General features: G+C 44.7%; 2 protein-coding genes across 11 annotated transcripts in view; one reads left to right on the top strand and one right to left on the bottom strand.

Annotated features, from left to right (window-relative positions):
• HELZ (helicase with zinc finger) overlaps nucleotides 1-6722 on the bottom strand; it is a 163994-nt gene extending 157272 nt beyond the window's left edge. For 2 of the 7 annotated variants that reach the window (XM_045489479.1, XM_045489484.1), the window contains exons 1-2: nucleotides 6646-6705; nucleotides 5250-5305 (exon numbers count right to left, since the gene is read on the bottom strand). The gene's annotated coding sequence lies outside the window, so the exon portion shown is untranslated. Of the gene's footprint in view, nucleotides 1-412; nucleotides 663-953; nucleotides 1011-5249; nucleotides 5306-6645 lie in introns of those variants that run through there. The other 5 variants (XM_045489482.1, XM_045489478.1, XM_045489483.1 and 2 more) reach the window with 5 other exon arrangements.
• Nucleotides 5721-27585, top strand: LOC123603944 (nascent polypeptide-associated complex subunit alpha, muscle-specific form-like). Of its 4 annotated transcripts, XR_006715120.1 has the most exons (4): nucleotides 5721-6706; nucleotides 7387-7525; nucleotides 19454-19715; nucleotides 27203-27585. XR_006715120.1 is itself a non-coding variant. In XM_045489485.1 (3 exons), the coding sequence occupies exons 1-3, from the start codon at nucleotides 6054-6056 to the stop codon at nucleotides 27230-27232; spliced, it is 822 nt and encodes a 273-aa protein (XP_045345441.1). In that variant the 5' UTR covers nucleotides 5721-6053; the 3' UTR covers nucleotides 27233-27585. The 4 variants fall into 4 exon arrangements, 2 of the variants coding, with proteins under 2 accessions (XP_045345441.1, XP_045345442.1); XM_045489485.1 differs by lacking the exon at nucleotides 19454-19715; XM_045489486.1 differs by lacking the exons at nucleotides 7387-7525; nucleotides 19454-19715.
• The last annotated feature ends 223 nt before the right edge of the window (nucleotides 27586-27808 follow it).

Raw genomic sequence — 27808 nt, 5'->3', positions numbered from 1 at the left:
AGATCAAGATGCTATAATGGACCAAGAAAATTAGTTCTTGTGAATTACAAATAATAAAGATTAAATGGCCTTTCTTAGCAGGGCATTTCAGCAAAAGACAACAAATATGAAGGACTAATTAAAACAACCATTAGGAAAGAAAGTTTAGCCTTTTGTTTCTATTGCTGTGTTCTCACTATCTAGATGCACAAAAATGCAGATATAGACAGTCATTCGTGACAACACACACACAGCAGATAACAGGAAAAACAAAACTATTCAATACTTCCCCAAGTTCATGGGAGCACAGGGGGATTACCACTCCAGAATGCTGACTCAGAAACTGAAGGGCCTCTCAAGTTCTAATCATATGCAGATAGGAGTCGTCTCTGTGCAGTTACTCAATCAGAACGTAAGTAGAAGATTAACCTACCCTGGCTTCTCTTCAAACAAACTCTGGCAGAGCGGCCCCCGGGCTCCTCAGAGTATGTTCATCCTCATCCAGTCTGTTCCAGAAGCAGCCAATACAGTCAGGACCCGCATCTTCAGGTTTCCACAGCTTCCCTACCATCCAGCATCACTGCACCTTGTCCCAGCTTATGCTTCCTGGCCAGACACTCTACATTTAAAGTCTCTCCTCTCCTCCTCAGGCATCACCAAGTTCCTGTTTTCTAAATAAAGCTCTCCTGGGGCGCCTGGGTGGCGCAGTCGGTTAAGCGTCCGACTTCAGCCAGGTCACGATCTCGCGGTCCGTGGGTTCGAGCCCCGCATCGGGCTCTGGGCTGATGGCTCAGAGCCTGGAGCCTGTTTCCGATTCTGTATCTCCCTCTCTCTCTGCCCCTCCCCCGTTCATTATCTGTCTCTCTCTGTCCCAAAAATAAATAAACGTTGAAAAAAAAAAAAATAAATAAAAAAAAATAAAAAAAAAATAAATAAATAAATAAATAAATAAAGCTCTCCTAAACCTTACTCACCTGCAGTTCACTGCACTGGGTATCACCCAAATAGCCCATCAGAGCTCTTTATAATTTCTGAAAGAGAGAAAAGGAAGCTTTTCAATACATAGTAGGAAACACCTTTGCTGATGTATCAGTTCTGAAGCGTTTGTATCCAATATTCACAGCGTATGGTCTTCTGGTCCATAGTATTTCAGTAAAATGTAGCCTGATCAGCCAGGACCAAAAGTCCTGAGATAAGAGACCAGAGATAAAAGTTTGGTTTATTGTTGCTATTACTTAGCTGTGTGACCTTGGGCAAGTCACTTGACTTCTGCAGGCCTAAATCTCCTCATCTGGAAAATCAGACAGACCAGGGATGAGCAGCAGAGCACATTGCAGTGGGAAGAGCACAGGCCTTCCAAGACAGGCCAGCACCACAAGCTACTAGTCATCATGACATCTGTTAGCTAGTTGTTCACATTTGGCCTAAATCTCCTCCTGGGCAAAACAGAAATAACAACAAGTATCTTCGGGTTGTTCCGAGAATTAAAGGAGAGAGGATGAGTTATAAAGAGACTGGAGTAAACACACTGTGTGGTTTATCATAAAATTCTACAGGTGGTAATTACCACCATTACCCCCAGCCCTAAGGTTATATAAATTCAATTCACAAATATTTTTTTTTTTTCCTTACGGGATCAACAAATCAAAAGTGTACCATCCCGACCATGGAATTAACCGGGTGTCTCACTAACAATTCAATTACAGTTATCTTAAACTGATGGTAGTTTACGATTATCAGGATTACTTAACATCAGCAGGAAAGAGATGTTAGCCCCTGCATAACATCTAAACTGGTTCAGTGGCCATGCCTTCCGTGACTTCTCCCTCTGCTTTTCCTACTACTAGTATAAATACCCAGTAACAGGTCTTCCCAAAGCCAAATGACACCAACTGTTTTCCATGGTCAGCTCAAGGGAATACAACTAAAGATGGAGGAAAAGGAACAAAGGCTTTTTTTTTTCCCCATCTTTTTTACTTTACGCACTTAAGTACTGTTCAAATTTGTTTACCACAGCATGCGTCAGTTTTGCATAAAAACAACTGTTTAAAACTATGTTAGTTATACATTTTGCCTAGTGACAGGAAGCTCCCCTTACAGGAATACTGTCACCACAAGGAGAATTTCCACAGAAGAAAGCAAAAAGGCAAATTCAGATGTGCTGAGAACACCTAAAATATGGCAGCAAAATAACAAAAATCACAAACATTCACACTTCAGAATGGTTCAGTCAAAAAAGATGCCATGCATTCTCTGAAGATCTAATGATGAATCGGGGGTTTTTTTGGTTCAAAGCAGGATGAATACATAAACGTTGGTTTTACCAGACAACTTCCTGCTCTTAGAGAAATGACCCAGTACAATTTATACAAGTAAACAAGTTAGTATGACTCTGAAAAACTGTCAGCTAGTTTTAGACAACGGACAGCTTTTAAAAATTATATTACATATAGAAATTAAAAGTCTTCACACAACATCTACAATTTGTTAAAAAAGGAATAATAACTCTATTAAAATTCAGGATTACTCACAAGTATTACCCCAGCCACTCCTGGAGTGACAAACCACTGTGTTTTATGTTGCTTCTAGCCAATGCTACATAAATCCTGACTACACCCATCAATTTAAATGAACTGTAAGCTGGTGTGTCCACATTCTCCACACATAACATAGTTCTTTCCCAGAAAACATTTCAAAATATCACTTAGAAATCAAACTGTATTTGCAGGCACACTTACCTATGTTTATGAGAATAAACAACCATAACAATTTGCTCGTAATTTTTAAGTAGCCCCTCCCCCTACCTTGTTTATCAACAAGTTAATAAACTTGGCCCAAAATCTTCTATGCATTTGAAACAAGAGGCCAAGGATGTTATTTCTTGTGCTGAGCCCATATTTGGATCTTAAATATAGTCAGACAATTATAGACTAACTTGCATTTAATATTAATACCAAGCCTACCTCTTAAACAGGGAATAAAAATGCATGTACTAGATCTGGTCTACTTATTTGTAGGTCCCTCTGCAATATTCTTAGCCTTTCATGAATATGCTGTGTATTTTTAAACTACACAAGGCCCTCTGCCTGATGATCTGTCCTGTTGTTTTGGCATCCCTCCCCTCTCCAGTAAAACACTGGCCAGTCCATAAATGTATACAGACTTTATAATGATGCAGACTGAATATTTTTGATATTAGAAAATGAAAAATCTTGCTAACAGTGGCAAAAAACAAGTTTGCCACCTGACAGAGAGGTACTTAATGACTCCCCAAAACTACAGCCTTACCTAAAAATAGTGTCCTAGCTTCTCAGCCAAAAGGATAGACGAAAAAAGCTGCCTTTATGCAGCTAAAAGACAGACTTCTACTTTGCCTCAACCTTTAAGACGAAGGTACTTCTTATTTTAGAATACTTTGTGTAACAACTTGTTTGATGGCCAACCACTAACTTCACTTTGAAGTGACTACTGACAATTTACATGGTCTACACGTATGAAAATTGTGGAAAATGTCTGGACACAATGCAGGCCAAACGACACTAGCCACAAGAGACTACCTATGTCTAAAGACTCAATTTTTTTAAGTGTTTCCTTATTTATTTTTTTAGCATTCTCTACACCCAACATAAGGCTCAAACTCATGACCCCAGAGATCAAGAGTCTCATGCTCTTCCAACTGAACCAGGCAGGTGTCCTAAATATTCAGTTTTTCAGACCACAAACAAACATCTCCATCGGCCAAGACATAGATCACTGGTTCCTTTCCACAAAGTAATCTGCAAAATTAAATAGATAAATAAATAAAAATAAAAGGTCTTGATTGGGAGGTCTAAGGCATGAATATGCCTCTATCTGTAAGCTGAAAATAAATTTTAAAATCCACATTTGCTCAGCAAAGAATAAAAATAAAAATCTACGGGGGCTCCTGGGTGGCTCAGTCGGTTAAACGTCCGGCTTCAGCTCAGGTCATGATCTCTCGGTTTGTGAGTTCGAGCCCGGCATCAGGCTGTGTGCTGACAGCTCAGAGCCTAGAGCCTGCTTTGGATTCTGTGTCTCCCTCTCTCTCTACCCCTTGCCCTCTCACACTGTCTGTCTCTCAAAAATAAACATTAAAAAAAAACTTTTTTAATAAAAAATCAAAAATAAATAAAAATCTATGTAATACACACAAGTTTCAAACGCAAGCAAATGTGGCCTGTGCACTTACAGAAGGATGATTGACTTATGTCCACCTTCCCCTCCCAGGTTTTTGTGTGTACGGTTTTGTTTTGTTTTTGTTGTTTTGGGGGTTTCCTTTTTTTTTTTTTTTTTTTTTTGGTAAAGCAAAATGTCAATAGTATGCCTCAATCTGGAAAAAAAATAAAGCACAGCTTATTCTTCTTAAATAGATATTGTGACAGATAGGAAGTTTGTGACAGGATCTCAAAATCCAAAGGCTACCCAGATGTGTTGGGGAAAACACACACACACAGACACAAACAATGACCAATTTCCCATGATAACTTTACATTTTCTCAATAAACCATAACAAAATATTTTTAAAGTTGAGAAAAGTGCTTGTGAAAAATGTAAAATTAGCACACTTCTCTCCTCCTCCTTACTGAATTATAACTGTTCACGAACACTCTATCAATGTCCTTTAAATCCAAAGCATTCTAAATTAGATTAAAGCAACACTTCCAATTCACATATCACATATGACCAAAAATTGACAGACCAGTCTTGGCCCTAATAAGCTAAAATCTCAACACCCTTGTTTTTTATTTCAAAATAACCACGTGACAAGTATTATTCCAGTTTTATAAAACAAAAGGATGCCTAAAATAAATCTTTCCAAAGGAAAGGTTGTATTTGACAAGAGTCCCAGGAACTGTGGACAAAATCCACATAAACAATCACTAACGCTCAATGTGGAGTATGTGATGGCTCCCAATACACACAAGAAATTAAGACATCCAACTAAAATTACACAAGGAAATTTAAATATAATGACCCCTGGTGAAGATACTGATCAAGGAGAGTTGCAAATCACATTTGGCTGTGGATACGCTCCCCTATAGCTGAGGATGTTCGACAACTGGAAAGTTTGGTCCATAGGACACATTTCTCCTTTCTAAATGGAGCCCTGCCTATACACCCATGTGATTGATTGAAATGTTTGGAAAATAAAGATGGTTATTATGGTCAATTTAGTTTCAGCCTCACCCTTATGCATTAGTTAAAATAAAGAAGGCGGGAAAAAGGTAAATCATTCTTAACTCCAGTCTCACCTTACACATCTCATCAGCACTGTAGTTCTTTAGTGACCAATTACTTCATCCAATTCCTGAGGCAAATAGAAAAGTAAAATGCGTCTGTACACCACCAATAACAGGCATCACCAGTAGCAAATAACTTTATCAGCCCCAAGTAAAAGGGCTTCTAAAATTTAAATGGAAAAAGTTACCAAAATGGTACAGTAAGCAGTTTTGTAAATGATTGTTTTAGTTTAAAATAAAAGCACTTCTCCTTTCTGTGATGGCAGAATAGACTATAAAATTCTCTTAAGATCCAAAATGTAAAAAAAAAAAAAAAAAAGTCATCTCTTTCAACACTGACTGATTTTACTTTCAAAGAAGGAAAAAAAAAGAAATAAAGGACAAGAAACCTCATTAATGTAAGTTTAAGACAGGGCAAAATTAAGAACAAACTAGCCAGAACAACTCCTCCCTCCCCACCCCACCTCCCACCCACACCCGGCATCCACTGTCTCTGGAATTATACATATTAACGATTTGCCCGAAAAGTCTAAGTTGTGAAGGAGAAGGAATAACAATTTTGAGTTTCAAACAAAACCGGAGGATCCCAATCCAAGAATCCTAAGACCCTTGGCTTCCAGCCCTGTCTGAAGGATCCTCAGCTAAGGGTAGGGTGCAAAAAGCTCAAATAATTTGAGGAGAGAGGAATCAAAGTTCCCTAAATAAAACTGCAGTCCCTTACCCCGAGGAAAGGGGAGTCTTAAAAGAATCTCCAGGAAAAGATAGTCTTTTTTTTTTTTTGATAGTTTTTATTTTTGTTGATGCGCTTGTGGGCCAATGAGAATTTCCGAGGAGGGGGCGGAGAAAGGGGGGGGGGAGAAAAGTGAAGCTCGGGCAACAGCCCCGGGCGGGGGAGGAAGGGGGCGCACCCCTGACCCACTTTTGCCGACGCCCACCCTCGGCCCCCGCCCCACCGCTGCAAGTCCGAGCCCAGAGGGGGCGATCGAGCGGGGCGTGGGAGGCCCGCACGCTCCCCACCCCCAGCCGCGACCCGGAGGAGGGCAGCGTGCAAGGCGGCTCGACCCCCCCCCCCCCACCCGAGTGCCCGCGGCTGGAGAAACCTCCCACAGGCTCGCGGCCCAGGTCTGCAAAGCCCCCTCCACCGCCTGGGCCCCGGGCGCCGCGGCCCCCAGCGGAGGGGAAGGGGACCGAGGAGGGGAAGAAGCTGTAAACAGCCCCAGCGTCCGGGCCTCGCCTCGAAGAGCCCCGCTTCCCAGGCCCCGCCGCGGCCGCCTGAGTCCCCAGCCCGTCCGAGGGACGCCCCTCCCGGGGCCTCGGGGACCGGAGGGGAGTCAGGTCTCCTCCCCAGAGGGCTCCGGCAGCTCGCGGAGCGGTCCCAGCAGCAGAGAAGGGGGAAGTCAGGACTTACCTGTCATTACTTTCTACGCCATCTTGGATCCACTTGTCAACGTCCCCACAAAGCATTATGGGTAAGAAAGAGCCTTTAAAGTGACTCCCCCCCTCGGCCCCCGACTCCCGCCTCCCGCCGCCGGCGCCGCCCCTCCGGCCGCACCTCCCGCCCGGAAAGTTGCCCCGGCGGGCGGGCCGGCCCGGGCGCCTGCAGACCGGCCCCCTCCCCTCCTCCGGGCTGTTTGCATTTAAAATTCACCCCCATTTTAAAAATGTGGCTTTGGGTTTTCCTCTTTGCTCCTGCCTCTGGGCTCCCTTCCCCCCACCCCTCGTCTCCACGCCTGTTCCCTTTGCCCCGCCGCCCTCCTGCCCTGGCAGACACCCCACGTCTGCATTTAATCAGCCCGAGGTTTCCCTGCTGCTGGCAGCAGAGAGCTGCTCATTGATTTATTTATGCGCATTTATGCGTCTGTTATTGCTCTAGATCCTCGGTGCCCGGCGGCGGGCTCGTGGCCGGCTCCCTGCCCCGGGGCATCCGGGGGTCGCCTGCAGGGCCCTGGAGCCTCGCAGCCCCGCAGCCCCGCAGGCGCTCTGACTCCGGCATCCGCGGGTGGAAAGGTGCTTCTGTCCTAGCAAAGCGCTCCGAGGCCCTCGGGCTCCAGGACCTGGGCGGACACTATCCCCGGCGTCAAAGCGTGTTTGGGGGCTGGGGGGAAGTAAGAAGCTGAATGCAACTTTTACCCGTCTGCTCTCCCTTCAGCTGTCTCCTCCCCTCGGCCGGTAACGTGATCCGTGACCCTCTAGGTGGGGACCCCTCCCCTAGGAATGTGGCTTTGGGCACTGCCGTATCCACCCATTTGCAGTCCCGGCTGAGAGTGGACTGTGACTTCCTGGGGCAGGTAACTCGGGGGCGCAGGCTGCGGGCTCTGGCCCGGACGGGGAGGCGCACCAGGGCTCCGGGAGAGTCCGCGAGCGGAGAGAGTCCAGGGCTGGGAGGAGGGTGCGCCCACCCGGGTCCACCTGCCGGGTCCCAGCGGGGCGGCGAGCCCCGGAGGCAGAGCTAGGGGAGGACCGCGGGCGCCACTCCCGCCGGGGGGTTGTGGGGGGATGTCCGGAGTTGCCCGGGTTCGCTTTAAGGAGGGGGCTACGAGACGCGGAGCGAGCAACCCTGCAGCCCACGCACGCCGGAGGGGCCTCTGCTCCCGCCCGCGGACTCTTTGTAGGGCGCAGAGCTCTGCCTGATACCCGCCGCCGGCTTTCGATTGAGCGCGGCGACCACACCACGCGTCCTCACTCGAGCGCAGTGGTCCCATACCCCCTGAAGCCTCGTTGTCAGTCCCCCAGCTCTTTCCCTTTACGGCGACTCTGGTTGCTTCCCCCCCCCCCGCCCCATCCCCCACCAAGCAAGCGTTTACAAAGAAGTGTCCAAGGGAGAATCCTCTAGGACATCAGTGCTTGTGAAACTGTGTTCCCTACCAATGCTGTTCAAGGGCTCTGAAATTAGAAGAATGCATGGGCATTAAAGCCCTCTTCGGGGCACGGGGAGTGCCTAGGGCCTGGGTCTACCCTAGGGTTTTGCTCTGTTCCAGACCCACAGCCCTCTCTCTCGAGGAACCTAGATGGTTGCGGACACAAGCCCTGCCCGAGGGAGCAAAAAAAAAAAAAAAAAAAAAATCCACCAGGCAATTGTCCCGGCCAAATGAGTAGAATGAGGTGTAGACTCATTAAGGGATTGGCCCGGGGTCAGCCGTGAGGGAGGGAACAAGGTAATGAGTCACTCCAGGCAAAGAACAAGGCGTGCTGGGGAGGGACCTCCCCTGAGTCACCCACTTCTCTGAGCTTGGGAAACTGAAGCCTGGAGCCAGGTTCTTAGCTGTTGGGCTCAGGCATCCACATGGGGCCTGTGGACAAGGGGGCGTGGCCCAGAGGGCCCTCTGTTGCTGCCATCTGAATAATGGCCTTCCCCTCCCATCTAAAGGAGGCCCCCAAGGTTTGGGGGCTGATGGGGGGGCTCGTGGGGTCCAGAGCCAAGAAAGAATTCTTGAAGACGTCTTTGGTGCAAAACGTGATTTTATTAAAGCTGGGGACAGGATCCATGGGCAGGAACAGCTGCACTGCAAGTTGGCGAGGGGGGGGGGGGGTGACCATTTTATGGAGTCAGGGGAGATAAAGTCCACAGGGAGTTTCCAAAGAGACTTTCACATGCTAAAGACTTACTTAAGGCCTAGCTATTGTCAAGCTAAGGTTGTTTTTCCCTCTAGCAAAGCATTAACGTTAAGACTGTAGGGAGTTCCTGGACTTTAGGCCAGTGATAAGATTGTCTTTTTCTTGTAAACTATGCAGACTCTTATTTGTTTTTTGTCCTTTCCTGTTTTGGGGTAGCTGGGAGTGTCCAAGGAATATCCTACGTGTCCCCCCCACACACCGGGGGTGGGGGAGGTATTGCTGTTAGCCCGTACTGTGCCCTCAGCTTGCCCCACGCTCCCTCATCACCCTCGTCCCAGTACCCCCACTTGCTCCTTTTACACTTGCTTAGATACCTCTGTGTACTTACTTAATGGGTGCTTTGTGTTTACATAGCACTTCGGGTGTGTGGTCTGAGTTTCCTAAAATTAAACGCTGAATAAAACGCCAGCAAGGACTGTGCCTTTCCCACGTTTCCTTGGTGGGTACCTTTCTTTGCCTTGCATAGGCCTTGACCCAGAGAGGCACACAATTTATTCTGTGACTGCCTGACCCATTCATCCACTCCAGGGTGCATCCTGCTTTATCCCTGTCCAAGACACCACCTGTTGCCTGACTTAGATGGCAGCTCTTCTCCCGGCCTCCACTCGGCCCCCTGTGGTCCATTCTCCCTTCACCCGACCAATCCTGTGGCATGCCTGAAATGTTCATGGAAATACCTGACTCTTCCGCTTCACCCCATCAAAGGCAGCCCCTTAACAGTCGAAATAAAATCCAAATTCCCAACTGTGGCCCCTAGGCTCTTGTGTGAGGTAGATCTTGCCTCCCTCCCTCCTTCACCGTGATCCCGCACACTGGCCTTGTCTCCCCCCGCAGCACCTCAAGCTTCCTTCCACTTAGGACCCAGTTGCCCCAGATCTGATGACCATCATCTTTTCAACACTCAGCTCTCAAATGTCACCTCCTCCAAGAGGACTTTCCTGATCCTCTTAACCAAAGCACGTCACTCTATTCTCTTACCCTGCATTAGAAATGATGGTGCTTGTCGGTTATCTGCCCCAAACCCCATTAGAGTGTAAGCTCCACAACGACACATGCTTCGTCTGGTTTGTTCACTCAGGGCCCAGACCTGGGCCTGGCACATAAATAGACGCTTAGCAAAATATTTGTTGAATGAATGGCCATACATTGATTTTTTTTTTTTTTTTTTTTTTTTTTTAAGTAATCTCTACCCCCAGCGTGGGGCTCGAACTCACAACCCGGAGTCCAAGAGTCGCTTGCTCTACTGACTGAGCCAGCCAGGGGCCCCTGAACCACACGTTTATCAGAGTAGGGTGGTGGTGGTGAAATAGTGCGGAAATATGGAAGGAAGGGCTGAGGGCCCGCCATCCCATCTCTTCAGGCCACACTGACCACCCACAACTAGAGATGCACAAATAGGAATGAAGTTGGGGGAGAAACAGACCCCCTGGCCAACATTAGTGGCACGTCATTGTGATTCTGATCTGATAAAAACACTGCTCCAGCCCTTCCTCCCCATGCCCCTCACTGGCTACACTTTCTTTTCAATCCCAAGCCTCTGTCCTTGGGTCTCTCCTGTTTGCTGCACTCCCCTGACGCCCCCCCCCCCCCCCAATCTCCGTCTTAAGGCTTTAAATGCCGTCTTTAGCCTAAAGTAGGGCTTCCAACCCACAGCTCGAGTCCAGGGCTTTCTCCTGAGCTACAGACTCTTGGCCTTCCCACTTTGATCTCTCATAAACATCCCAAACTCCTTGTGTCCAGTGTTGCATCCACACGACTCCTGAAACAGAATGCTACGGGCACCAGTGACAGTCACAACAAAATTTATTGCAATGAGAGGCAAAGCCAGCCGATTGGGACCGGCACTCTTGACCAGAGTGCGGTCTCAAACAGCCGGGGTACAGGGGTACAGAGTTTTTATAGCTGACCACATCGTCTTATCATCACTTGGGGAGAGAACAAAGAAATAGTTCCCAGATGGGGGTGGAAACAGTTCAGACATTTCCTTGCCCCAATCCAATCAAACACTAAACCAGTTGATTTCCCTTAAACTTTTGTTCCCTTGATTGATAGGACAAGGCTGTTATCTCTTAATCTACAGTGTTAAAACAAAGCTGTTATTTCCTAAGGCTACAGATTAGCCCTACACTACAATTTAACCCTTACACCCAGAACCAGATTCTTGATCTCCACCCACAAATACGCTCCACCACGGTCTTCCCCAGCTCCCTTCTTGGCAACTCCATCCTTGAAATTGATCAGGCCACAGTCTCTCCTAACTTCCTGCCAAACTCCACCTTCAGTCCGTCTGCAAATCCTGCTTTGCCTTCAAAACGTACCCCAAATCCTGCCGTTTCTCATCACAACCATCATTGCCACTTTGGTCCAGTCCACGGACATCTTCTCCCCTTTGATGCCTTCCAGGGCATTCTGAGGGTAGCTGCGACAGCTGGTCTGGCTAATAAAATGCATATCAAATCCTTTCTGGTTTCTGCATGCGACCCTCTGATTTCCTTCCTCTCTTGCCATTCGGAAAAGAAACCAGAGTCCCGCACCATCAGCCTCTTCTCTTTGACCCCATCGCCCACCTCTCTCAGCCTTGCTCTGCCTCAGCCATGATGGCCTCCTTTTTGAGTGTTCCCTCCTCCAGTAATATGTCCACATGATTCGCTCCCTCCCCTGCCTCAAGCCTTTGCTCACCCAAGTGAGTCTACTCACTATTCTGTGAATTTCAATATTCCTCAAACACATGCTGTATTTTTTTTTTTTAATTTTAATCATTTTTGAGAGAGAGAGAGAGAGAGAGAGCATGAGTGGGGGTAGGGCAGAGAGAGGGGGACAGAGGATCCGAAGCAGGCTCTGTGCTGACAGCAGCAAACCCAACAAGGGAATCTAACTCAGGAACCCTGAGATCGTGACCTGAGCTGAAGTTGGGTTTGTAACCGACTGAGCCACCCAGGGACCCCACGTGCTCTGTATTTCTTTCCATGCTTTTCTTCCAAGGCATTTATCACCTTCTAACATAAAAAGTAATTTGCTTAGCTATTCAGTTTCTTGTCTGTCTCTCTCCATGTGAGGAGTCAACTTGCTGATCACCAAAGATGTCTGTTTGCTGTCGAGAACAACATTTCCCGGCTATGCCCTTGCAGCTGGCTGGGGCCTTGTGACGAGTTCTTCCGGATGGACTTAGAGCAAAAGTATGACTATGGAAATCTGCCTTACAAAAAATACATGCATCAGACTCTAAGCTGAGCAGACAATAGACCTTTATTATGGTTGATCCATTGAGAACTTGTCCATTTGCTGTAGCATCCAGCACCTAATGACTACACCATGATTCCTACAGCCCGCTAGCATGCGAGTTCAATGAAGGCAAGGATTTGCTTATGCTTTCTTCATTTACTGTGTCTATCCTTACTGCCCACAACAGGGTTTATCATACAGTACTTAATAACTACTTGTTGAGTAAGGGACTGAATACCCTTCTCCACAACCAGTCATGAAAATCAGTAAATGGTTGACAAAAGAAAGGACAATGGCGGGAGGAGGGCGTAGTGCTGGGTAGCTCAGTTGCCTAAGCTTCTGACTCCATCTCGGCTCAGGTCACGATTTCACAGTTCATGGAGTCAGGCCCCACATCAGGCTCTCCATTGACAGCATGGAGCCTGCTTGGGATTCTGTCTCTCTCTCTCTGTCTCTCTCTCTCTCTCTCTCTCTCTCTGCCCCTTCCCCACTTGCTCGCTCTCTCACACTCTTTCTCGCTCTCAAAATAAATAAATAAATGAAAAAAAATGAAATGAAAATGGGAAGCAATTTAGTTTTTATAGAAAAGCAGAAACTGTGGGTTGCTAGAGAATCGTTGGCTACAAGGCTTTGATAAAAACTAAAGAGAATTCCATAGAATTTTATTCTTCCCTGTTTTCACCTTTTTCTTCTTTTCTTCCTCCCACATTTCCACCTCCTCCGTCTCTATTCTGCCCAAATCCTTCTTCATTCTCCCTTTCTCACTCCTTTTTCTTTCCTGGATTTTGTCTTTTTCTTCTCACTTAATCTAACAAGAATTTACTGCCTAGTCTGAAACCATACAAAATCCTATAAAGAGAGTACAGGCATGAATGTTTCTGACATCAGCCATGGCAACATTTTTCTAGATCTCTCTCTTGAGGTAAGGGAAATAAAAACAAAAATAAACTATTGGGACTACATCAAAATAAAAACCTGCACAGTGGAGGAAACAACAGAACTAAAAAAAACAACCTACTGAATGGGAGAAAATATTTGCAAATGACACATCCAATAAAGGGTTAGTATCTAAAATACATAAAGAACTGATACAACACAACCAAAAAAACACAAATAATCCAATTTAAAAATGGGCAAAAGAGGGCCATCTGGGTAGCTCAGTTAATTGGGCATCTGACTCTTGATATCACCTCAGGTCATGATCCCAGGACCATGGGATCAAGCCCCACATCAGGCTCCACACTGAACATGAAGCTTGCTGAAGATTCTCTCTTTTCTCTTCTCCCTTCCTCTCTCCTTCTGCCCCTACCCCACTCATGTGCTCTCTTCTTTTTTTTTTTTTAATTTTTTTTTTAACCTTTTATTTTTATTTTTGAGACAGAGAGAGACAGAGCATGAACGGGGGAGGGGCAGAGAGAGAGGGAGACACAGAATCGGAAGCAGGCTCCAGGCTCCGAGCCATCAGCCCAGAACCCGACACGGGGCTCGAACCCACAGACCGCGAGATCGTGACCTGAGCTGAAGTCGGCCGCTTAACTGACTGAGCCACCCAGGCGCCCCTCTCTTCGTTCTTAATAGCAACAGCAAAAAAAAAAAAAAAAAAAAAAAAAAAAAATGGGCAGAAAATTTAAACAGACCCTTCTTCAAAGAAGACCTACATATAGCCAACCAACATGTGAAAAGCTCAAAATCACTCATCATCAGGGAAACGCAAATCCAAACTACAATGAGGTAACATCTCACACCAGTCAGAATGGCTAAAATAAAAAAAAAAAAAAAAAACAACAAGAAATGTGTTGGGGAGGATGTGGAGAAAAAGGAACCCTTGTGCACTGTTGGTGGTGCTGCAGTGGAAAATAGTATAGAGTTTCCTCAAAAAATTAAAAATAGAACTGCCATACAATCCAGTAATGGCACTACTGGCCATTTACCAAAAAAATACAAAGTTTATTCAAATGTTTATTGCAGCATTATTTATAATAGCCAAATTATGGAAGCAACCCAAGGGTCCATTGATAGATGAATGGATAGAAGAAAAAGTGGTGTGTATATATATATATATATATATATATATATATGCAGTGGCATATTATACAGCCATAAAGAAAATGAAATCTTGCCATTTGCAATGACCTGGGTAGAGCTAGAGAGAATAATGCTAAGCAAAATAAGTCCGTTACAGAAAGATATATGTGATTTCACTCATGTGGAATTTAAGAAACAAAACAAGCAAAGAAAAAGAGACAAACCAAGAAACAGACTCTTAACTATAGAGAACACACGGTTTACCAGAGAGGAGGTAGGTGGGGGGGGGGGGGATGGGGGAAATAGGTGATGGGAATTAATGAGTATCCTTATCGTGATGAGCACTAAGTAATGTATAAAATTGTACAGTCCCTATATTGTATACCTGAAACTAATACAATGCTGCATGTTGGGGCGCCCGGGTGGCTCAGTCGGTTGAGCATCCGACTTCGGCTCAAGTCATGATCTTGCAGTTGGGGAGTTCGAGCCTTAACATTGGGCTTGCTGCTGTCAGTGCAGAGCTCACTTTGGATCCTCTGTCACCCTCTCTCTGCCCCTCCCCTGCCTGCGCTCTCATAAAAATAAGTAGACATAAAAAAAAAAAAAAGCTATGGCAGTTCCTCAAGAGATTAAAAAGAATGAGCATATGACCTTGCAACTCCACTACTGAGTATATACCCAAAAGCAAGGACTCAAACATGTTATTTAGTTGTAGACCCTTGTTCGTATGAGCGTTCTTCACAATAGCAAAAAGGTAGAAGCAACCCGAGTGTCCATCAACAGATGAATGGATTAAAAAAATGTGATCTGCACATACAATGGAATATTATCCAGTCTTGAAAAGGAAGCAAATGCTGACACCTGCTACAACATGGATGGACCTTGAGCACATTGTGTTACTTGAGATAAGGCAGGACCAAAAACACAAGTTACATATGATTCTACTTATATGAGATACCTAAGTTAATCAAAATCATACAAAGTAGAGGGTAATTGCCAGGGCCTGGTGGGAGGGCAGATTGGGGGATTGTTGTTAAATGGGTACAGTTTTCAGTTTGGCAAGAAAGAGTTATAGAGAGAAATCACAAAACATTGTGAACGTACTTGACATTCCTTACGCTTTGAAAATGATTAAAATGGTAAAGTTTATGTGTTTCTTACCATAAAAAAAAAAAATGTTTTAGGGGCGCCTGGGTGGCTTAGTCAGTTGAGCATCTGACTTTGGCTCAGGTCATGATCTCGCAGTTCATGAGTTCAAGCCCCGTGTCAGGGCTCTGTGCTGACAGCTCAGCCTGGAGCTGGCTTCAGATTCTGTCTCCCTCTCTCTCTGCCCTGCCCCCATTCCTGCTCGCTCTCTCTCTTTCTCTCTCTCTCAAAAATAAATAAAACAGCAAACATTTTTTTTTTTTTCAAATTTTTAATGGTCAAGATGGTAAACTGTCTGTTAGGTGTATTTTACCACTATTTTTTTTTAATGTTTATATATTTTGAGAGGGAGCGCACAAGTGGGAAAAGAGCAGAAAAAGAGGCTCTCCCTTGTCAGCCAGAGCCCCTCGAAGGACTCAGTCTCCCCAGCCATAAGATCATGACCTGGGCTGAAATGAAGAGTCAGGCGCTTAACCACCTGAGCCATCCAGACACCCCCATGATTTTTCAAACAAAAACAAATTTCAAAAGACAAACTATGCAAAAACTAACCAAAACAAAGCGGGTTTACTGCAAAAAGCATTACTAGAAATTTTTATGAGGGACACATCATAATGAAAATATGCTTATTTCACCAAGAAGATATAACAACTCTAAATTTGTCCAAGCCTAACACACGTAGCCTCAAAATCTGCAAAGCAAAACCATGGGCAGGATTGCAAGACGATAAAGACAAATCTACAATTCTAGCAGACGATATGTGTATCAGCAACTGTTAGAACACACAGATGTAAAACTAGTAAGTAGATTTGGATAACTGGATAAGCAAAGCTTTACCTAATAGGTAAAGAGAGAGAGAATACTGAGCTCACAACTGCAGATCACAGATTCTTTTCACTTGAACGTGGAATGTTTATGAAAATGCCAGGCAATATAGCAAGTCTCAACAAATTTCAAATGCTCTGAATTATACAGAGTACATTCTCAGACAATGATGCAATTAAGCTAGAAAACGAGAAGAAAAAAGGTAAGTAAAAAAATACCTACATATTTGAAAACTGTATACTCCTGAATAACGCATGGATGTTTTTTTTCTTTGGAAATCACAATAGGGGGCGCCTGAGTGGCTCAGTAAGTTAAGTGTCTGACTTCCTGGGTTCGCACCCCCGCAGGCCTGGAGCCTGCTTCAGATTCTGTGTCTCCCTCTCTCTCCGCCCCTCCCCCACTCTCGCTCTGCCTCTCGCTCTGTCTCTCTCTCAAAAGTAAATCTTAAAAAAAAATGTTTAATCACAATAGGAATTAGAAAATATTTTAAACTGAAAAAATTTTCGAATACTACATTCTCAAATTAAGGTGCAACTAAAGCCATACTGACATTGAAAGTTATGTTTCTTAATAGAAAATAAGACAAAAATAAGCCAAGTATTCTTCACGAGAAATTAGAAAGAGAGCAGCTAATTAAGCACAATGAAAGTGCGAATAAATGGAAACATAGTCAAAAGGTCTTTCTTAGATGAGACTAATAACATTATTAAGCCCCTGGTGAGACTAATTTTATTTTATTTATTTTTTTTTTTTCAACGTTTATTTATTTTTGGGACAGAGAGACACAGAGCACGAACGGGGGAGGGGCAGAGAGAGAGGGAGACACAGAATCGGAAACAGACTCCAGGCTCTGAGCCATCAGCCCAGAGCCCGACGCGGAGCTCGAACTCACGGACCGCGAGATCGTGACCTGGCTGAAGTCGGACGCTTAACCGACTGCGCCACCAGGCGCCCCGAGACTAATTTTAAAAAGCACAAATAATGCCAAAAAATGTGAAAGGAAACATTTCTACAGATTTTCAGTCGTTACAAATGAGATCATACTGAGCTTTATGACAATAAGTCTAAAAATTTGATTAAAAAAGACAAGTTCCTTGAAAATACAGTTTACCAATAAGAAATACAAAGGTACATAAAAATAAGAAACATAAAACCCAAATAGTCCTGTATCTACTGTTTAAAATTAAGTCTATAATTTAAAATCTTCAGGAACGCCTGACTGGCTCAGTCAATGGAGCACGTGAGTCTTGACATTGGGTTTGTGAGTTCAAGCCCCACATTGGGTGTGGAGATCACTTTAAAATCTTTTCAAAATACTAATTAAATAAAATCTTCAAAGAAAACTCCAGGCCTAGATAGTTTTGTCAGGGTGTTCTATTTAATGAAGAAATAACACCAACCTTAGATAAACTTCAGAGAATAGGAAAAGGAAATAATCCCTAACTCATTCTGAGGCCAACATAATATTGATACCAAACCTAAAAAAGACATTACAGAAAAAGGAAAATAGACTGACCTCACTTATAAATGTAGACACCAAACTCCTAAACAAACAATCAGCAAAATGAATCCAGCAATATATATACATAATACATCACTGCCAGTCTGGACTTTTAATTTTTTTATTTTGGGAAAGAGAGCACAAGTGGGTGAGGGGCAGAGAGACAGAGGGAGAGAGGATTCCAAGCAGGCTCTGCGATATCCGTGCAGAGCCCGCCAGCATGGATTTATTGTAGGGATGTTAGCTTGCCTTCACATTTGAGAAATTGATCTGTGTAATTCACTATCTTAATGGACTAAAAGGGAAGAATCATATGATCATCTTAAGAGTTGTAAAGAAAAAAAAGTGTTGAATACATTCAACACCATTTATGATTTTTTTTAAATATATGTGCTAGCCAAGTAGGAATGGAAAAGAGTTTTCTTTTTTTTTTAATTTTTTTAATGTTTATTTTTGAGAGAGAGAGAGAAAGTGTGGGGAGGGGCAGAGAGAGAAGGAGACACAGAATCTGAAACAGGCTCCGGGCTCCGAGCCGTCAGCACAGAGCCCGACGCAGGGCTCGAACCCATGAACTGGTGAGATCATGACCTGAGCTGAAGTCTAGCACTTAACCAACTGGGCCACCCGGGCGCCCCAAGAAAGGAGTTTTCTTAACTTCATTTAAGGTTGTACAAAACCTTTGACAAACAAAGTGTAGGTATACAAAAACCTACAAGCATTACACCAAATAGTCAAATATTAAAAATTCTCCCTTTAAATTGGCAACAAGGATGCCTGCTTTGACCACTTCTGTTTCTTTTTAAGTAAGCTCTATGCCCAACGTGGGGCTCAAACTCACAACCCCAAGATCAAGAGTCACATGCTCCACCAACTGAGCCAGCCAGGTGCCCCTTCTTTGACCATTTCTGTCCAGCATCCTTATGAAGGACCAAGCCAGTGCAGTAAGTAGGAAAAAATAAAAATAAAAAAGTAAAAGATGTAAGTCTGAAAAGAAAGAACTCTCATTGTTTACAAGATAACCTGATTATGTATGTAGAAAAATCCAAAAACGCATAATTTGGATTAACAAGTGAGTTCAGTAAGGCTGCTAATATCAGTAATAAAATGTATTTCTAGGGGCTCTTGATTTCGGCTCAAATCATGATCTCATGGTTCATGGGGCTGAGGCCCAAGTCAGGCTCCACACTGATAGCGTGGAGATTGCTGGGGATTCTCTCTCCCTCTTTCTCTGCCCCTCTCCCCTACTCACACATGCTCACGTATACATCCTGTCTCTCAAAATAAATAAACTTTTTTTTTTTTTTTAAAATAGGGACACCCGGGTAGCTCAATCGGCTAAGCCTCTGACTTTGGCTCAGGCCATGATCTCATGGTTTGTGGATTTGAACCCCGCATTGGGCCCTATGCTGACCCAATGCTCAGAGCCTGGAACCTGCTTCAGCTTCTGTGTCTCCCTGTCTCCTTCCCTTTCCTGGCTCGCAGTCTCTCTCTCTCTCTCTCTGTCTCTCAAAAATAAACATTAAAAAATAAATTTTTAAAAATAATAAATAATTAAAAAATAAAGCAATGATCACGTAAATTCTAAAAAGCTTAAAAAGATGCTACAATGTCAAAATACTGAGTACACAGGAATAAATCTAATGAAACATGGCAGACCTCGATGTAGAACTAAACACAGGAAGGAAGGAAGGAAGGAAGGATGGAAGGAAGGAAAGAAGGATGGAAGGAACGAACTTTGTGCCCAGCCTCCAGCTACCAGCTCCTTCAGGATCTGTCTCAGCTGCAGCGCTGCCTTGGTTGAGGACACATGGGGCCCAGAGCAGCACGCGTGCAGTGACCGAATGAGACAGGAACATGAAAGTGCCTTTTCGACCTCATGCAGGACACTCCAAAGCCCTGGAGACAGAAAGCAACTTCCTGCCACATCACTGACTGAAGCTTTGTTGGGCCAGTGTCGCCGTTTTCACTCTTTCCTTTGCGTGATCTCGCTGCCCCCAGTACCGATACCTATAAACATCTTGCACCCCACACTGTGTCTCTGCCTCTGGAGAGCATAACCCACCACAGCTGACACCGGCAGTTCCAGGGAGCGGGTGACAAGATGGCTTTGGAATAGGCCGGCAAGGAGGTCCCCTTCACTGGCGGTAAGTTGGTGGGTCTCAAAACAGCCCTTGACATAAGGTGCTGGTTCAGTTGCTCAGAGCCTTACTGTTGGTGCATGAGAATGTGTGTCCGGGTCCAAGTGAAAGCACCAATTGAAGCAGCATATCAGGCACTTGAGACTTTTGGAGGAAATGGTTACTAGAGAGATCAAAGATTTCGGTGCTGATCGATAATTACCACGCGTGTTCTACAAGAAGATGATGAACAGCAGGAGGTAATAAGCAATGGAAAGCCAAGTGTCAAAAACAGACCCCTTGGTTGCATCTAATGAAGTGCTCAACTCCTGCAGTGGCAAGGCAGAGAAAGCTAAGGACCACGCCAAAGAAGATTAAACACCCAACAAAGTCAGGTCTGTTATGTCAGGACCCTAGATGGGATAAAGACCTATGGACCATAGCTCTGAAGATTACTCCCTCGTGTCCTATGAACCTTCTGATCCTGCAGAAGTGGTCCATCACCCCCTAACCTCCCAAGTGGGAGCCTCTCCCTGAGAAGAGTATAGGCCCCTCTGAGAATTCCCCCTCCCCCGCCACCGTGCCTATAGCTTAAGTCATGGCATATGCCAGCAAGGACATGCCAAGGGATTATACCCCGTAAGAGGGCTTCAAGACGTCTCCGGCAGGCACTGGCTGCAGCCAGGGACTGGATTCTAAGCATGCTTCATCCAAGGGGCCAGAAGATTAAACTGGGTAACTCTGTTGACTTGGGAGTGCTCTGTTGAGATACGGGATTTAGTAGTTCTGTGAAGGATCCAGAATTGCCATGGTAGAAGGTGGAGAAGTGAATTAAAAGGTTTAGGGTAGTAGGAACACTGAACAGCAGGACCCACCGGATATTTGTTAGGTTTCACAGGAAGGCTCAAAAGACATACTGTTTTTCAGGCCATAAGGAATGCGCTGGTTCGAAGGGTACCACTCCACCAAGAAGTTCAATAATGGTGACTCTCCTAGGGAATGCCAAGGCTGACAATAGGGCAGGCTGTTACAGACCCAGGGACTGAATTTTTTTCTTCATTTTATTTCATTTTAATTAATCTCACTTAAACAGCCACAAGTAGCTACTATATTGGACAATTCAGAAGTAGAAGATAATACCAAAAGCGATCTCCACAACCTGAGAATAAGAAGAACTTCTTTTTTAATTTTTTTAAACGTTTATTTATTTTTGAGACAGAGACAGAGCATGAATGGGGGGAGGGGCAGAGAGAGAGGGAGACCCAGAATCGGAAGCAGGCTCCAGGTTCCGAGCCGTCAGCCCGGAACCCGGCGCGGGGCGCGAACCCATGAACCACGAGATCATGACCCGAGCCGAAGTCGGACACTTAACCGACTGAGCCACCCAGGCGCCCCAAGAAGAACTTCTTAAACAGAACAACAACAACAACAACGAAACACACACACGAACCAAACAGAAGACAATAAACTTCAGTACATAAAACTGTTCTCATAAAAAAAATAAGTGAACTGCCATACTCAAGTAATGGCATACCACATAGCAAGGAGAAAGAATGAACTGCTGTTTCATTGAACAACATGAATGAATCTCACAAACTGTGCTGAGCCAAACGCACCAATTACAGTACAGTCTATACTGTGTAAGTCCATTTATACAAAGTTCAAAATGCAAACAAAACCCTAGCGTTGACGAATACCTCTGTTTACCAAGGAGATGATTGTCTTCAAAAGGAGGTAGAAGGCAGGAGTGAGAGGTCTAAGTTGCTTGACCGAATGTTTTGTGATGTGGCTCTTTCCATAAAACAATGGGCTGAACATCTCTGTCTCCTATGCGTTTCCGGAAGGGTGTTCTATGTCACAATGAAACAGTTTAAAACAAAAACTTGGGGGCGCCTGGGTGGCTCAGGTGGCTAAGTGCAGGACTCTTGGTCTTGGCTTAGGGAATGATCTCGAGAACACGGAGATCGAGCCCTGGGAGAGCCTGCATGGGTTTCTCTCTCTCCCTCTCTCACTGTCCCTCCCCCCCTCAAAATAAATAAACATTTGGGCCACTTGGGTGACTCAGTCAGTTAAGCGTCCGACTTCAGCTCAGGTCATGATCTTACGGCTCATGAGTTCGAGCCCGGCCTAGGGCTCTGTGCTGACAGTTCAGAGCCAGGAACCAGCTTTAGATTCTGTGTCTCCCTCTCTCTCTGACCCTCCCACCCCCCTGCCCCTCACACTCTGTCTGTCTCTCTCCTTCAAAAATAAATACACATTTTTAATAAAAAGTTCAAAATAAATAAACATTTATAAATAAAACAAACAGTTATAAAATATTGGGCTGAATATTTGGTTTTATAAATATGTATATAAATATGTATATAAAACCAATATTTGGTTTTATATATATGTATTTGGTATTTTGGCACCTTTTTTTTTTTTTTTAACCATGGTCTTTAATTTATTTAATTTATTTAATTTATTTAAGCTTCAGTGATATGCTACTGGGGGGTCCTAACGCTTATCTATTCATGCCCGGCCGGAGCATTTGGATGATGTTGAAATTCTGGAGTTCCAAGAGGCCCAGACTGCAGCAAGAGACCGTGCGTGTGAGTGGGCACGGAACTTCAGTCTGGCCTGGAGAAAGGAGCAACATCGGTGCAACAAAACCAGCACTGGCCATGGGTGTTTTCCCTTTCAGCCTCAGTGAAGGCAGGACAGGAGAAGCAGTCCCTTACTCCAGTGTTATGGTCCTGTCACCCACTCTTCCCAGCTGTCTGTGGGGGATAGAGGAAGACGGTACTTTCTGCCAACTCACTAGGCATTTTAAAAGTTTCTACAGTTGCCAAGGGCTGGGGGCAGGAAAGAATGAAGAGCAGTTGTTTAACGGATTCGGCGTTTGCTTTTGGAGTGAACGTGTTTTGGAACTACGGTTGGTAGTGTAATAAGCCGTGTACTAAATGCCACTGAATTGTACACTTTAAAATGGTTCCTCTTAGGGGCGCCTGGGTGGCTCAGTCGGTTCAGCGTCCAACTTCGGCTCAGGTCATGATCTCACACTCCATGCATTCGAGCCCCACGTCAGGCTCCGTGCTGACAGCTCAGAGCCTGGAGCCCGCTTCTGATTCTGTGTCTCCCTTTCTCTCAGCCCCTCCCCAACTTGGGCTCTGTCTCTCTCTGTCTTTCAAAAATAAATAAATGTGTAAAAAATTTAATGAAAAATAAATAAAATAAAATAAAACAAAATAAAATGGTTCCTCTTAAGGATACCTAGCTCACTCAGTCAGTGGAGCATGCGACTTTTTTTTTTTTTAATGTGTATTTATTTATTTTTGAGAGAAAGAGAGAGAGGTAGAGAGCAAGCAGGGGAGGGACAGAGAGAGGAAGACAGAATCCCAAGCAGGCTCCCTGCCATTGGCACAGAGCCGGATGCGGGGCTTGAACCCACAAACCATGAGATCATGACCTGAGCCTAAACCAAGAGTTGGACGCTTAACCAACTGAGCCACCCAGGCACCCCCATGTGACTCTTGATCTTGAGGTTGTAAGTTTGAGTCCCACATTGGGTGTAGAGATTACTTAAAAATAATATCTTTTTTAAAGATGGTTAAACTTATGTTTAACAGTTCTCCCTGTCTCTGTGCTCCCCCCTCACTCGTTCTCTCTCTCTCAAAATAAATGAATAAATATCTCTTAATATATTTTTTAATGTCCGTTTATTTTTGAGAGAGAAAGAGAGATAAGTCAGAGAGAGAGGGAGACACAGAATCCGAAGCAGACTCCAGGCTCTGAGCTGTCAGCACAAAGCTCGACGCGAGGCTTGAACTCTGGACCGCAAGATCATGACCTGAGCCAGTCATATGCTTAACCAACTGAGCCACCCAGGTGCCCGTAAATATTTTTTTTATATTAAAAAAAATAAAAATAATGCAAAACTCAGTGGACATCTTTAACAAACAAGCAAAAGACTATGTACTTTTCCTTTGACATAAAGGCAGAACATATCTTTCTAAAAAGAAATAGACTTTTAAAGTTTCTGGCAACCCTTCTCGCTCAGTCAGAAAAGCATGCAACTCTTAATCTCAGGTTCGGGAGTTTGAGCCCCACATTGGGTATAGAGATTACTTAAACATAAAATCTTAAAATAGTAAAAAATAATAAAAAATTTAACAATGAAAAATAAAGTGTCTGGCATCCCTAAACCTATCAAGTTGCTTCTTTTTTTTTTTAAGGTTGCGCTAAGTGATTTTTTAAGGTGTACAATGTGATGATTTAATACGTCTATACCTGGTGAAATGATTATCATAATCAAGTTAATTAACGCATCCATCTGCTTACATAGTTTACTTTTCTGAGGGGTGACTAAAGAACTACTCTGCTCACACATTTCAAGTATACAATATAGTATTATTAACTATAGCCGCCACACCATTCGTCAGATCCCCAGAGCCTTGTCATCTTAGGAAACATGAAAATTTGTAGCCTTTGACAAACATCTCCCCATTTCCCTGATCCCAAAGTTTCTGGCAATTACCATTCTACTCTGGTTCAAGGAATTTGACTTTTTTATTTTTATTTAAAGCAATTTTTGTAATGTTTATTTTTCAGAGTGTGTGTGTGTGTGTGTGTGTGTGCGTGCGTGTGTGTGTGCGTGTGTGTGTGTGTGCGTGCGCGCGCACATCACTGGGTGGAAAGAAAGAACAGAGGATCTGAAGCTGGCTCTGTGCTCACAGCAGAGAGCCTGCTGAAGGACTCAAATTCACAAACTGTGAGATCATGGTCTGAGCCGAAGTCGGACGATTCAACTACCCAGGCGCCCTTATTTTTACTTTTAAAGTTTGTTTTGTTTTGTTTTGTTTTTTTAAGAGAAAGAGAGAGCACAAACAGGAGAGGGGCCAGGAGATTGGGAGAGAGAGAATTGCAAGTAGGCTCCTCACCGTCAAGTGCCAGGGGCCCCGTGTGGGGCTCGAACTCATGAACCGTGAGATCACGACCTGAGCCGAAACCGAGAATCAGACGCTCAACCTACTGAGGCACCCAGGCTCCCCAGAGGAGTTTGACTTTTTTAGATTCCACATAGAAGCGAGATCATGCAGTGTTTCTCTTTCTGTGTCTGGCTTATGTCACTCGGCATAACGTCCTCCAGCTTGAGCCATGCTGTTTTTGCTTTTCAGTCTTGTACCCACCACCTTTCCTTCTCTCTGCCAGTTAGATATTTTCAGTGCATCTGTGTTTGTGAGCATGTGCAGGCACCTCTGTGGTTTGCCTTTGCCTCAGTTCTCTGACCTTTCGCAGGCTCTCCTGTGGGGAGCGTGCTTTGCTGAGTCTGCATGTCTACAGGCGGTCCTCAAACTGATCGCCAGAGGAAGCCAGGCTTCCTGGGGTCCTGAATCAGCAGAGCAGGAAGGAAATAAAAAGGCCACAGAACTGTCGAAGAGGAAGAAGACAACTTGAAGGCAGAATCTGTACCTCTAGGGACAGGTCTGAGAAGAAAGAAACCATGTTATGCCCGGAGTCCCATCATCCGCGAATAGAGGCAGAGGCTCCAGAGCAGGGCTCCAGCGACACTGTTTCTTCCGATCAAACGACCTTGGGTAAGTCCTTTGCCTCTCTCCCTCCTGTAGTTTCCCCATCTGTAAAATGGGAACGATAAAACAGCCTTTCCCGTTGGTTGTCGTGAGGATCCTAGGCATCTGAAACCAGAGCTTGGTGAGAGTTAAGTGCGTAACGAGGTTACCTCCTCCTACTTTCAAACGTTTCAGTTTCAAAGTCGAGAATTGGAAAATACCCATTTATTTTCTTCCCGCCTTTCATCTCTTGTGTTCCAGTTAATAACGAACATCAAATGAGCAAACCAGTGAACAACCCAGAAACACCCTGCTAGCCTATTTTTGGCATTTGCCATGGAACCAAGATTCCTCCCACAGGCAAAGGGCACCCAAACAGGGTGAGGTCAGAGGAAACTGTCATCTTGGGTCCTATAGCCATTGGAACTGAGGGCCACAAGTCCAAATCCCGTATTCTAGCAGTGGAAGGTTCAGAGTGGATACTTTCCTTCAACAAGCACAGCAAGAAATACACAATTCAGGGATGAAGCCTTACATGGCAAACCTCATCTTTACAAGTATCAGGATTGGGGTGCTTGGGTGGCTCAGTCAGTTAAGCGTCCGACTCTTGATATAGGCTCAGATAATGATCTCATGGTTCCTGAGATCGAGCCCCTCGTCAGGCTCTGCTCTGATAGGGCAGAGCCTGCTTGGGATTCTGTCTCTGTCTCTCTCTCTTTCTGCCCTGCCCAGCGCTCTCTCTCTCTTTCTCTCTCTCCTCTCAAAATAAATAAACTTTAGAAATGTTAGGATGTACCAGGAAAAGTGTTTAGGTCTTGAGCAGCCATGAGCCCTGGGCCTTACTGCCCATCGGATTGGGGTTGTTGGAGGGGTGCCTGGCTGGCTCAGTCAGTGGAGCATGTGACTTGATCTCAGGGTGGTGAGTTCGAGCCCCATGTGTAGTGTGGAGTTTACTAAAAAGAAAAAAAAATAGTCGTGAGGGTTTTGGCTAAGAACCAGCTTGAGGGGGTGGGAGAACAGTGTTTTAATTACAAGTCAAACTTCACTTTCAGGGAAAAAACAACCCTTAGACTTTTTCTGTTCTATTTAGCTTAATTTTAATCTTTCTCTCCAGCAGGTAACTCTTCCGTAGAAAGGGTCAAGGTTCCTCACAGTTTCTATCTACAGGCCAGTTATATACCAAAGACTCCCCCTCTCCCAGAAGCTGATTTCCCATTTTTACATAAAGTCCTGCAAAGAAACTCTCCCTGTTCAAGTGCACTGAGTCAATTTCTTCTGCCATTTCTGATGCTACAGGGTTAATCCGGTATGAAGAGAGTGACAAAGTGCAGGGGTTTTTTGTTTTGTTTTGTTTTGTTTTTTTAGATTCCACATTCATAACCAAGTACTTGGCAACCGGCCCTCTCATATGTTGCGAAACAAAAATGTGTTGCCTTCAGTGTGTTTTTAATAGGCCAAGCAGTTTATTTGATCACAGTGCTTGGGTCTAGACTCAGAGACACCAGAACTTTCCCACTGTGTTGTCACTGCTTTGGTTAGTATCTTGGTTTCCCTTTGTCTTTCTAAAGAACCATTTGGGGACCGGGAGAGTGATTTCCTGGGAGTAGCTACAGGCCCTTGACCTTACCTAAACTCTTCAAAGGAATTCGCATCCAGGCTTGCAAAATATTTTGCAAAACTTGCAAAAATTCACGAGTTCTAGATTTTGAAATTACTGGCACAGGCAAGCGTCTACAATCGTGAAATTCTCATGAGTGGGGTAGAGCAAATTTCTACAAACAAAGTAAACTCCAATCTCTGCAGCCCTTTGTGGAAATATTTATGCCCAGCGAAAAGGGCCCCTTTCAGCTCTAGGATGCTATAATATAAACATTTACTATAAATGAAGTGCTTTGTGAAAACACCCATTCCCTCGGAAAGCTTCTAGTACCTAATTTTACCTAAACACCGCTTTTTGCTCCATAGGTTTGGCGGAAAGGTAAATATCCCTTGTGATTCTCCGGACAAGAAAGGAGCCAAATGTATATTGGATGTAAGTCCGTTTTATTAAGGAGCCTGAAAGTATAAACAACAACCAAAAAAACCTTGCAGACCCACGAGCCTTGTGACCAGCTTTCATGGAACTCAGCGGTCCTCCTCAGAGCCACAACCAGAGGCCCTCCCATAACAGTGAACCCCGGTGTCCCAGAAGACAGCAGCAGGGCCAAGGGTTGATTTATCAGCCGTTATTCAAATCCCCACTTGCACACAGCCGGATTTCTTTTCAGCGCAGCCTAGTTATTTTTTGCTGGCCCTTGTATCACGTCCGCTCGCCTGATTTACTTGAATAAAGGCTTGTGTGAAGTGAAGAGTCTCCAACCAAATGACCATTGGAAGTAGATAGTGGTTCAGTGCACCGGACAAAGCTGTGCTTCCTGGAACTCTCCTCCCAGACGAGTCAAAAGCCATAGCCCCGGAGACCAAGGAGCCAGCCTCAGGCCGACGGGAACAGCTGAACTCTCTCCCCTGCCATTCCCGACCTCTCTCCTTTGCTTGGCGCATCTCGTGCTTTCTTGCCTGCCTCTTTCCTTT

Source organism: Leopardus geoffroyi, chromosome E1 (assembly GCF_018350155.1).
Source record: "Leopardus geoffroyi isolate Oge1 chromosome E1, O.geoffroyi_Oge1_pat1.0, whole genome shotgun sequence".
NCBI classification, from domain to species: domain Eukaryota; kingdom Metazoa; phylum Chordata; class Mammalia; order Carnivora; family Felidae; genus Leopardus; species Leopardus geoffroyi.
This window is presented reverse-complemented; position numbering and strand designations above follow the sequence as displayed.